The 11,818-nt window shown below is 50.8% G+C and overlaps 1 protein-coding gene across 1 annotated transcript; it reads left to right on the forward strand.

Moving 5' to 3' along the window:
- The first annotated feature begins 87 nt into the window (after nt 1-87).
- Nucleotides 88-11,818, forward strand: NUP50 (nucleoporin 50). Its single transcript, XM_044678042.1, has 8 exons — nt 88-331; nt 808-886; nt 2,261-2,344; nt 5,082-5,310; nt 6,254-6,919; nt 7,576-7,657; nt 10,115-10,233; nt 11,448-11,818. Exons 2-8 carry the CDS (start codon nt 818-820, stop codon nt 11,648-11,650), a joined length of 1,452 nt encoding a protein of 483 aa, XP_044533977.1. The 5' UTR covers nt 88-331; nt 808-817; the 3' UTR covers nt 11,651-11,818.

Consider the following 11,818-nt stretch of genomic DNA (forward strand, 5'->3'; position numbering starts at 1 on the left):
GACGCGCCTGCGCAGCGTCGTGAAGCGGGAAGGGCGCCTGCGCAGTGAGGCCGGGAGGCGGCGCCTGCGCGTCAGAGGAGCCGACGCCGCGGCTGCCGGACGCGTAGCTTTCCCGGTTCCGCTCAGCTCGCTCGCGCCCTCGCCCCTCCCCCGCTCCCGTGCTCGGTGCCCCCTCCCCTCCATCCCGCCGGCCCCATCCCCACTTCGGGGGCGCGCACGCTATGCAGGCACGCACAGCAGTCTCCTCCGGCTGAGGCGGCAGCGGCGGAGGCGCCCGGGGCGATGCTGCGCAGCCAGGCCCGGGGAGCGACGTGGAGCCACCCGGCAGCAGGTGAGGCCGGCCTGGGCCAATGCAAAGGCATGGTGGCCGGCCCTGGGGGTGAGGCGGGGAGGAAGCCGAAGCTCGGCCGGGAGAAGCCCACTGGGGACGAGGGCCTGTGGGAATGGGAGGAGGAGGAGGAGGTGGCAGCGACCCGGGCGTCCATCCTGGACCCTGCGGACCTGAAAGAGAAAGGAAGAGGGGGATAAAAGGGGAAGGCCTCGGAGAAAGTTGTGGGGGGCTCCAAGCTGGGGGCCCAGACTAGCAGGGGGACTGGGTGTCCATTGGGTGGTCGGGACCCCAGTTATGTAACTGGGAACACTGAAGCTGGGCTGGGCCGGAGCCCCTCTGGAGCGCCTGCTTGAGAAGCCTTTCCCATGCCTTGGACCTCCTCCCCGTAATCAGGCCTCCCCCCAACATATTGCAAAGAAACGAGAGGCGGCGTGGAGAGTTCCAGGCTTTTCTGACTTCGGTGCGCTCTTATTTAGGTACAAAAAAATGGCCAAAAGGAACGCAGAGAAGGAGCTGACAGACCGGAATTGGGACCAGGAAGATGAGGTGGAGGAGGTGAGTGGGGGCGGGGCAGCAGGATGCAGGCTTGGCCTGATTCTCCACTAGTGAATTTAGGGAAGTACTTCTGGGGGTTATTGGATTTTTTTCCTCTCTCTAAGAGTCAGGCTGGTGGGATTTCTGGCAGAGCCAGAGGGCAGATGCTCAGGTTTGAAGGGTTTCCTTTGAGAGAGGAGTGAACTGCTCCAGAGCAAGAGTAGACTACTTCAGGAGGGTGGTGTTTGTGCCTAACCAGACAGAAGGCCCCATTTTGTGGGCATTTTATGCACCAAGAAGACCCATGATAAGGAGAGGATTCTTTCCATTGACTAAGCCCTCTTTGGTGTCATTGACCTAGTTTGGGGTTGGGGGGGGGGCTTGCTCCATGTGGCACATCCACAAAAATATTGGCAGGCTTTCCATGGCTCTCCTTGCCAAGGCCCTTCTACTCCTACATATCATTCTTTATTCTGATAATATGGGCCCTGATAGTGCCAGGTGACCTACAGTGACAATTCCAGCCTATCATAGATCTTAAAATGATGAGATATGGCTTTAAACGATGTGTTGGCTAATCAGCCTCTTCTTTAGGGACCCAGAGTCTTGGGGCCTGAGGCCTGTGGGCCTGGCACCCATGTGTGGCTGCCACCATTAGGAATGATTGGTTTCTGTGTTTCCTTTATGAGGACAAAGAGGCATGTCCTAGCCCCATCCCTCTTTCTATGGACTAGACTCTGGCCAGAGGGTTTGTTCCCCTTGGTGTCAGGTAGATAGCTATACCTGAGCATCCTTTCCTGAATCTCTGGCAGGATTCACAACTTTGTTCAAAAGCAGGAACTAGTGTGGGGCTGCACTCTGGAGCCCCCAATCAAACCTCAGTGGCCTCTCTGGACTCCTGTAAAATGGTGGCTGAGTTAGGACCCCAGGGTTCACCACCCTTTGGTGCTTGCTTTTCAGCACTGCTTACCAAGTGATCCAGCATCCTTAACCTCCATGTTTGTTGGCCCTTTTCCTCCTGCATGTTTGGCCAGCCTCTGTTTGCTATGTAAATAGGTATCATTTCTTAGGAGGAAATTAGAATTGGTGGTTGGCATCTTTTAGCATTGAAGGCTGCCATTTAGGGTCATGATGGAGCTTGAAGCTCAGAAGGGAATTTGTCAGCTGGTGCCTTAGGTCTTGGGGGAATTCTCCTGGCTCTGGCTTTAGAATCAGTTTGGGGTCTTGCTTGTCCTCAGTGTCAGCTATAAATGTGGATTCTTTGTTTTAAAATGCTTTGGAACCCTGACTACCATGCCCTTCCCAGAGAATCAGGAGGTCTTTGGCATCTGCATGTGCTGTGGATGGCTACTGGCACTCACCCATCCCCTAGCTTCACATTTGTCATCTCTGCAGGTGGGCATGTTCTCAGTTGCAAGTGAAGAAGTCTTGAAGAACAGAGCCATCAAGAAGGCAAAGCGCAGGAATGTGGCTTTCGAGGTGAGTTTTCTTGGTAACAAGCCCCTGGTAGAGTTTGGACTTTCTCCCTCCTCCCCCAGGAATAGCTCACCCACAAATAGCATTGATGGTATCCTGGCAACCTCTTTCTGCCTTGAGCTAGGCTGGAGGCACAGGGCTGGAGCCCAGCCCTGCCTGTGGGCAAATACTAGAGTCTGTGATGGGGGATGGGGCTCTGGGCTTTTCTCCAGTACTCTCAGGACCAACCCTTCTCAAGGAAGAGGAAGAACCTCATAGAGGTCCCCCAGCCATCACAGATGCCTGGTTTCTTTATGATTTGGTGGTTGAACAGTCCTTTCCACTGGCCAAGTGCTCTGGGAGGGTATATATACTCATTGCCTCCCCATCCCTGCTTCCAAATGGAGGTCCTCCTTGATCACTTAGAAACCTTGTAAATGCTGACATGGGGGGCCCTGTTTCCAAATACGAGGGTCTTGATTGTTTTCTCTCTTGGAATTCCCTGCTACCACCTCCTTTTGACTGGGGACCCTGGGACAAAAGATTTCACTGGGACTCCTTTAGAACCCTGCTCACACCTGCGTTTGCCTCTTTCCCTTGTTTGTAACAAATGAGGATGGTTTGGATAAGTCATCATTTGGCCACACCTGCCCCTGTGCCAGGAGACAGGCCACAACTCTTAGAATTGATTGTTCCTAAGAGTCATGGGATTATTCATGGTTGCTTCCCTTGGAGTCATTGTGGTACAGGCTCCAGTTTCCCTGAATTCTTCATCTTGGTCACTTCTCAGAGCACAGGGTTTCCAGGGCACGGTTCATTCAGCCATGGCTGACCAGTGGCTTGCTTCCAGCACTTTGTTTCCTGCCCATTGCTAGCTAGTGGCTTTTTTCAGGAATTGATTCCTTTTATTGATTCCTTTGGTTTGGATATCATCCAGATTTCCCCTACACCCACTCTCCCCTCAGAGGGACACTCAGAACATTTTTTGGAAGAAAAGGAAAACAGAACCAGTTATCTTACTGAAGTTTCACACACAAGTCCTATACCATGAGTGAGAGATGTCATCATCTGTTCTTTGTCTTGATGACATTCAGTCTGGGGCTGGTTCTTTTATTTCCATTGTTGTCCTCCTGGTTTTCCTTGTTTCTCTTGCTCTGCCAGCTTCCATTGGCCTCAGTTCACGGAGGCCACTCCAGGTGTCTAGGTTGTCATTGTCTTGATCGTTTCTTATGATATGGTGATATCCCTAGGCAATAGAAATATGGACTGTTACTATTTTGAATAGGAATTCTACAATTCTTCCCCAAACTCCTTTATGTTCCCAGGTTAATTTCACCTTGAACTAGAATGAACATTTCTTGCTGCATATTATCCTTGGCTGGTTCTTTGGGGCAGAACAAACTGACATGTCCTGGGATGCTATTTTCCCAGTTTCCTTGGAAACCAGCTCATAGGCTAAAATGTTCCCTGTCTTAGGGCTCTCTGTTAACCATAATGGACTTTGACACAATGAATTTGACTTGATGTTAAATAATCAAACCATGGTGGAAAAAAGGATGGTGGATGTTGGGTGCTAGGATGTCCTGCCATCCCCTGGCTCACAGGAGCTAAGGGACATAGATAGGTATCCTGGATTGCCTCCACTGCAAACCTAGATTGGAGTCTAGCCAAGCACTGTAACTCTGTGCCTCCCAGCAGAACTGGCTCTTGGCTTTTTTTTTTTAAGATGGGATTCCCATCAATTTATTCCACCATTGGATTTTTAGCTTTAGGCTGTTAGCCTGGCAGGGCTAAGCTCCTTTGTTGCCCATTGGCTACTGCCTGACTGACATCTGGGGTGTTTTTCTTGGTGGGAGTGAGGTTGCTACTGTCTTGGTTGGGATAAGGTATCCTTGGGGAACCCACCAGGTCCTAACAGCCCCCAAGCTGTGAGATTGAGATTCAGCCACTGAGCAAAGACCCCATGGGATACCAGAAAACAGCCAGGTTTGGGGACTCAGTTTTTGTCAGGGAAACCAAGGGTGACAGGCTGGTGTTATGACAGGTGAACTTCCCTGTTCTCAACTTGGCTATATGCTAAATCTTCTGGTTAATAAGTGAGCTGAGGTGTCCAAGAGAGGGAGGGGGGGGGACTAATGGTTGGCCAGAGGCATGATTGAGCCCTGGCTTCTACTTTGCCCTTTTCAGACTATGAGGGGCCCTCTATTGACTTGCACATCAGAGGTATTTGGAACATTCAGAATGCAGTTCATATTGTCTCATTTTGCTGCCTTGTAAGATGAGGGGGCCACTAGGAGCAATTCATGTCAGAGTTTGCTCTTCTTGTCAAGGGAAGGATTTGAACCTAAACCTTCCTGACTCAGGCCTCTGCTCTATATATTGTTCTAGAACTGCCTCTGTTTCATGGAAATAGCAGAGAGTTTGGAGGAAAGGGACCCTGGCCTTGGATTCAGTAGACCCAAGTTTGTCCTTGTCTATAGAGACACAGAATCAGAGGTAGAAAACAGGGCATGGAACATCACAGAAGGCTTCCTAGAGGAGACTGTACCCGAGTTGAACCTGGATGGAAGAAACCAAGGGGAGAAGTGCCCCCCTCCCTATTTCAGAAACTGATAATGTGGCCTGGGTAGGATTAGGCTGAACTATTAGCCTCTGTCCTGTGATAACCAGGGATTGGATGATGCCAGGCCTGTAGACTTCTCATCTGTGCTCATTTTAACTGGCAGCCTCTCTTATGGAGTGCTCTCTGTTTGTCTTTCAGTCTGAAAGTGGAGGGGCTTTTAAAGGGTTCAAAGGCTTGGTTGTACCTCCAGGAGGAGGAGGAGGACCAGTAGGACCAGGAGGAGGAGGAGGAGGAGGAGGAGGACTCGCTGGCTTTGGCAATGGCACCAGCATCAAATCTCTGGAAGGCCTGTCCAATGGCAGTGGCCTGTCTTGTGCACCTACCCTAGCCACTGCTAAGGCCCCATCAGAACCGAAGGTGACCTTTGGTAAGTATCTGCCCTTGAGTGTTAGAAAGAACACCTTAGCCAAACATGGATCCAAGGACAATAAGGCCAAACCAGTTTCCCTTTGAGCAGGAGCCAAGAGCAGGTTGGGGTGGGTATTGGGAAACAGAAGCTACAGGACTTTTTTTTTTTTTTCTTTTCAGCAAGAACAAGGACAGAGCTGTTGGGGTACCAGTCTAGGAGGGGAGAGCAGATTTTAACTGAATAATGCCTTCATGGCTAACTTGTTTCCACACTCCCTTCCATGACTTACATGGTAGGATTTGGGGGAGCAGCTGGGAATTCCTTAGGACATTTTAACTCCTGAACCCCTTGATAGAGCTGAGCTCCATACAAGAGTGAGGAGAAGTCCATGGGTTTGTCCCCATTTAGACATTCTGGGCAAAACGGCAAGTGCCAGGCAAGGAGACATTGCAAAGGGGGTGGAACCCCAAATTTCCTTGTTTTCTATTTGTGAGTCCTCCAGCTGAGAAGGAAGAAGCCTTTAGAGGAGATGGAAAGGAATGGTGGTTAAGCTCTATCTGAAAGAAAACATTGAGCAAGTCCAGAGGGAAATGCATAACACCATTAGCTATTGGGTATCTAGACCCTTCCATCCAAAGTAGTTACCCGAACCTTCCCCCAGTGAAGCAGGTGGTCAGCTTGAAGCATCCATCTGCCAGCTTAATAGTGTGCAGCCACACCCAGCCTGCCTCAATAGACTCTTGGCAAGAGTGTGGCTGATGGGGCCCACTGGGAGCTAGGGAGAGGTCAGGGCATTGTGCTGTAGGTGCCCAGATAGGAAGAGCATCAGCCTCTCTGTCATCCCTCTTTTTGGCTGTGGTCCACATGAGGTCACTCTTGGGTGGGAGGGGTCACAGCCATTGCCAAAAGTGAGGGGAACCATAAGTGTGCCCTGCTTCAAAGATCTCTTCTTTCTGAACAGGCCGCATCACAGCAAATGGCCCCGTGGCTCCCTTAGCTGGGGACAAGAAGACTGCCAACCCCAAGAGTAATGGGGACAGCCAACAGCCCTCGTCCTCTGGCCACAGTGTGCAGGCCAAGGGTGGCTGCAGCGCCAGTGCCTACCACAAACAGCTCGCTGCCTTAAACTGCTCCGTGCGGGACTGGATCGTGAAGCACGTGGACACCAACCCACTCTGTGACCTGACACCCATCTTTAAAGACTATGAGCGTTACCTGACGAGTATTGAGCAGCTGCCTGGCAGCAGCAGCACTAGCGAAGGCACCGTGGAGAAAGAGACCAGCAGGCAGTCTGCGGGCACCCAAGCTGGGCCGCCACCCCAAGATACCCCCTTTTTGTTTCATCCAGACAAAGCTGAGGGAGCAGTTGAAAAAAGGGCTGATGTGCCATCAGAGAAGAGACCGACTCCAGCCTTGGGAGTAGCGTCCACTGCCTCCTTCCACTTTGGCCGCAAAGTCGATAGCTCTGTTCTGGGTTCCTTGGGCACTGCCCCAATGGCGAATTTCTCTTTCTCTTCTGGAAACGTGGGTGTGTTTGGCACAGACACAACCCAGGCAAAACCTGTCTCTTCCTTCTCCCCCAAAGTGCTGGAGAGCCACCCAGATGGGTCTGCTGGAGAGTACAAAGGTAATTGACGGGTCTCTGATCCATGCTAGCATTGGGGGGGAGTTCAGGGGTCTTGGACCTGCCTGGTCCTGGTAAGCTGGACAGTCTGTCCCAAACAGTGCAGTAAGAGGAGTGCCCTCTGGTTAGATAGAACTGTGGAACCAGCTGATGGGGGGGGGAGTCAACCAGGCTGAGATGATGCACTCACTTGTTCACTTATATTGAGTCTCTAATTCCCCCATAATCCTTTCCCTGGCCCAAAATAGGGTTCCCCGATTGACCATTGATGTTCACTTTTTCAGACCTCCCTGACAAGGCACATGGTCACAGGCGAGAGGGAACCAGCAAGTCTCTGTTGCCTCCTGGGCTTTGCAATTTCCTATGGTTTTGTAAAAAAGACTTATTTCCAGAGTTTTCTCAAATAGTTGTCCGTGTGAGACTATCTGTTGTTACAAGCATGGATTTTGTCCTTTCCAGAGTTAGTGGCTAGATAGTGGGGAAATGGGGGATGTATGTCAGCGTTAAAGGATTTTCTAGAGAATAACTTGGTATCCAGATCCCTCTCAGGAAAGTCCTGAAAGAAGAGTCTAGCTAGGCAGTTAGGGGAGCCCCCTGTGAGGGGCAGGGTTGTTGAGGACTGATCTGCGCCTCACTGGTTAATTGTGAATTTGTCTAAGGTGGAGAAGAAGAAGAGAGTGAGGAACCACCCAAAGCAGTTGTGACTGAAGTCAAAGAAGAGGATGCCTTTTACTCAAAGAAGTAAGTTCTGCCTTTATGGAGTCCATCCAGAGTGAGGGGGGTTGCTGGAGAGGTATAGCCAGGTCACCAAGTACATAGGTAGGACCCTTGAAAGAATGGGGTTGGAGGGGGAGGCTGTGGTTCTGTTTGTTTTGGGAAAAGAATGTATCTTTGTGTTGAGTTCAAAAAAAGGCAAGCACTTCCTGTGGGCTTAGGCTCCTGCAGCTAGGAGTCTGCCTGCAGCTACTATTGGCTTCAAGGTAAACCCACTACAGCCCTGGATGGCTCTCACTTGACCTTGGTAAAATTTGTCCAACTGAATTGTGAATAAATGGACTCCATTAGGGGAGTGTTTAAAGAAGCCGCCCTGGTGATTGGCTCACTCCTCCGGCCGCCTCCCACTTACTGTAGAGGGTTTTGGGGGGCTTACAGCCTTCATTCCAGGAGTAGGGAGGGATCTGGAGGTTCATAGGCCAAGGGCTGAACTGAGTCAAGGGTTCTCTTCCCTGCTGCCCTCAGGCTGAAGGCTGTGCTTATTTGTAAAGGGACTCCGAAGAGGAGGAGGTGTGTCAAGATAACATACAGCATGGTTTTGGAAGCAAGGGCCCCAGTGTGAATCCATGTCCTTTTTTCATGGTCCTCTTTATATGATAGAGGAACACCAATCCCCTTTCCATTTCAAAGTTGTAGAAACCTGATTTTTTATTCTCTAGATCTAACTGCCTTGTTTTACAGAGGAGGTGGGTGACTGAGGCCCTGGCAGGTGTCTCTCCAAAGTGTCAGCACTGGCAGGAAGTGGCACCAGACCTAATCATATACCCCCAAGTTAAAGTTGGGCTAAAACTTGAATAGACTAGTAACTTGTCAGGCTGCTAGGCATGATGAAAATAAGGAGGCAGTAGGATAAACAAGAATTCCTTACAGGCTCCTCCATAGTCCTTCTAGCCCCCTCCCCCTTTTTTTTTTTTATTTTTTATTTTTATTGGTTGCCCGGTGTCACTGCCTCCTCTGAAGCTTTCCTGAATCTCTTGGTGATAAAAAGGTCCCAGCTTTTAAGTAGCATTTTGGACATTGGGATCTGAGCCTGAACAGTGATGGCTTTTTGTGGTCTTTTCTTAGTTCTCCTTTGCAAAGACCCTGACCTATTTACCTCTCCTTTCTTGGATCCCCTTCCTGTATCATCCAGTCCCTCCCCCCTCCCTTTCTTTCTAGAGGCCTCATGAATTCCTCCCAGTTCACTAATCTGAAAGCATATGTCAACCCCACTGTCTCCCTTGAGACATTCTTATGCCATCGGCTACCTATTGGACCTCTCAAATTTGATGGCTTTTCTGGATTCAGTAGTCACCACGTCCAAAGTGGAGTTTGGGATTTTTGCCCCCAAAGCCACCACTGCCCTTCCTCTAACTCAGCACCCTCCTATGCTTCTCCCCCTCTCAGCACCAGATCTCACTGTTTGTTCCTCCTCCAGTCCTTTCCATCCTTTGCTCTCACAGACAACCCCTTTCTGCAGGTCCAAACACCCACTTGCATTGGCCTCTGCCAATTTTTATCTCTCCTCCCTAAAGTGCATCATCAACCTGGGGTGTTTTTCCAGAAATCCTTGTCCTTTCCTTCTGTCTAGGGGTGTCTCTCTCCTGTATCTTGCCTCTTCCAACCTGCTCTCAAACATGCTCTACTGTAAGTTCCTCACTCTGGTCTATAGGGTTTGCCCTCCCTGAGTTCTACCTATTCTCTTCTTCCCACCGTAGAGATCAGTTTTCCCCCGTTTTGAGTACTTAGCCTACAGCTGAGGGGCCTGGGTCTTATCCCTAGCCTCCGATATATCTTCTGGGACTTCCTGGGCATCTCTCCAATTGTTGCTCCTCTCTGAGGCAGGCAGCCCCTTGGGTTGTCTGTGGAGGTGATTTTCTGCCGAGCCCCTCGGATTATATTAGCAAGCCTCCATGCCAGATCAGCTTGCTCCTTCAGCCTTCTGAGCATACTTGATTGGCCAGGAGGCAGGCCTGTGTAGATGTCATCAGGCCATAGTCCAGTTGTCCTGGGTGAGCTCCAAGGCCAAGTACAAGCCTGGAGCATGGGCTGAGGGCTGCATAGCTAGCAGCAGAAATGGCACCAGAGTGAAGATGCCCACCCCCGTTGTACTGCATGCATTCCCTTGTCCTTGGTTTTCAATTATGTTTGGCTCTCCTTGACCACATTTTGGATTTTCTTGGCAGATACTGGAATGGAGTGGTCTTCCATTTCCTTCTTTAACTCATTTTACAGATAAATAATGGAGACAAACAGGGTGAAATGACTCGCCCAGGGTCGAACAGCTAGTAAGTGTCTGAAGTCACATTTGAACTCGGATCTGACTGACTCCAGACCTAGAATGCTGCCCCACTCCTTTTAAGGATGAGTTTCCTTTTTTCTACCTTGGCCTTGAGGACCCTTCAGAACAATAATAGAGCATGCTTTTTATTGACTCTTCCCCAGGTGCAAACTCTTTTACAAAAAGGATAATGAGTTTAAAGAGAAGGGTGTGGGCACGCTGCACTTGAAGCCGGCTGGCAATCAGAAGACCCAGCTTTTAGTTCGAGCTGACACCAATTTGGGTGAGCCATCTGAACATGGAACATTTGGTTACCTGATGGGTGGTGGGCTTGCCATTGTGATTTCATTGTATTTGAGAACAAGGATGGTGATGGCCAGTGGCCTGGGCTGTAGGGATAAACTAGGCACCCCTTTGGCTGGAGCACACTGGCCCAAGTAGTGCGCCTGAGCTATGCGTCAGTTGGTTGGAATGGGAAGAACCTTTGTTAAACCCACACTTTGGTTTGGGGTGGGGGAGGCACTTGGCTCGGGATTGAAAGGTCCCAGCCTTGAAATCTCCATGGTGTGCCCCCTGGTGTCCCTGGGGAGTCAAGCAGCCCCCCAGAGCTCTGAGGCCCCCATTCCTGGTGGGTCTAAGGGGCGGCAGGCCTTGTGGTAGAGAGGAACCTTTTCAGCCCGGACCCATCATACAATGAGCAATGTCTGCCAACCAGCCCCTCCCTCCAAAATGACTTACTTAGCACTTCGTCCCTCCCTGCAGGGGCCATTTTGCTTGCTTGTCACCACTGACTTTGGGTGCCTCCTTGCTGTCCAGGTGGTAGACAGGATTGTCAGAGTCTGGTCTGAGGATTAATTTTCCTTCCAGCCTTCTGCACTGGCTGACCACACTGGGTATACCGGTGGTCTCCTTGGGGAAGAAGCCAGATCTTATTTGCTGGATTATTTCCTGATTCCCCCGAGGAACAGATTTGAGTTTCAGAAGTTCATTTCCAAGTCAGAACCCATTTTTCCCCATAAAACAAGTTTGTATGTAAATCATGGGCCTTAGGAAAGGCTATGCCTAACATCATCTGTCTGGGGAGTGGTTCCTTCCCTTGGATATGTGGTAAAGGCCAGGTGCTAGGTCTGCCCACTGTATGAAGACCGACTCAGGAGGAGGTCCCGTTCTGGGCCTTGGCTTCAGGACAGAAGTGGGACCCTGGCACAGGCTGCCACCGTTGCCAGTGCTCAACCATGGGAGGCAAAGAAAGGTTGGTCTGGATGGTGGAGATTCTTGTGTCCAGGGACCCCAGGGCTGCTAGGTGTAGAAATGGTTTTCTTCTCAACTCCCCTGGAACTGGGGCCAGGACAGCCCTTCCCCCAGGAGAAGTTGGGGGCACGTGGCACCTCAGGAGGCAGGTGAGGAGCCCCCAAGGTGAAGCCGGCCATCAGTCCCTTGACTTGGGCTTTTGGCCAGTGGAGCATCTCATGACCCCCCTTCTCTGTTCCTGCACAGGGAACATACTCCTGAATGTCCTGGTTCCACCCAACATGCCCTGCTCCCGAACCGGCAAGAACAATGTGCTCATTGTCTGTGTTCCCAACCCGCCCATCAGCGAGAAGAACGCTGCCATCCCCGTGACGATGCTCATCAGGGTCAAGACCACAGAGGACGCCGACGAGCTGCACAAAATCCTCCTCGAGAAGAAGGAGGCATGAAGGAGCAGGCGGGGGCCGCGGGGGCCCTCTGAGACGCTGCTTGTTCTCCCTTCGACCTATTCCTTTTATTCTTAACTTTGTACTTGGACATTCTCAGAACTTAGACATATTCTGAAAGGGTTTGTGGGGGAAAGGAAGATGGCCAATAAAGAGCTTTAACTGAATGGG

The sequence above is a fragment of the Gracilinanus agilis genome, chromosome 5 (assembly GCF_016433145.1).
Source record: "Gracilinanus agilis isolate LMUSP501 chromosome 5, AgileGrace, whole genome shotgun sequence".
NCBI lineage: Eukaryota > Metazoa > Chordata > Mammalia > Didelphimorphia > Didelphidae > Gracilinanus > Gracilinanus agilis.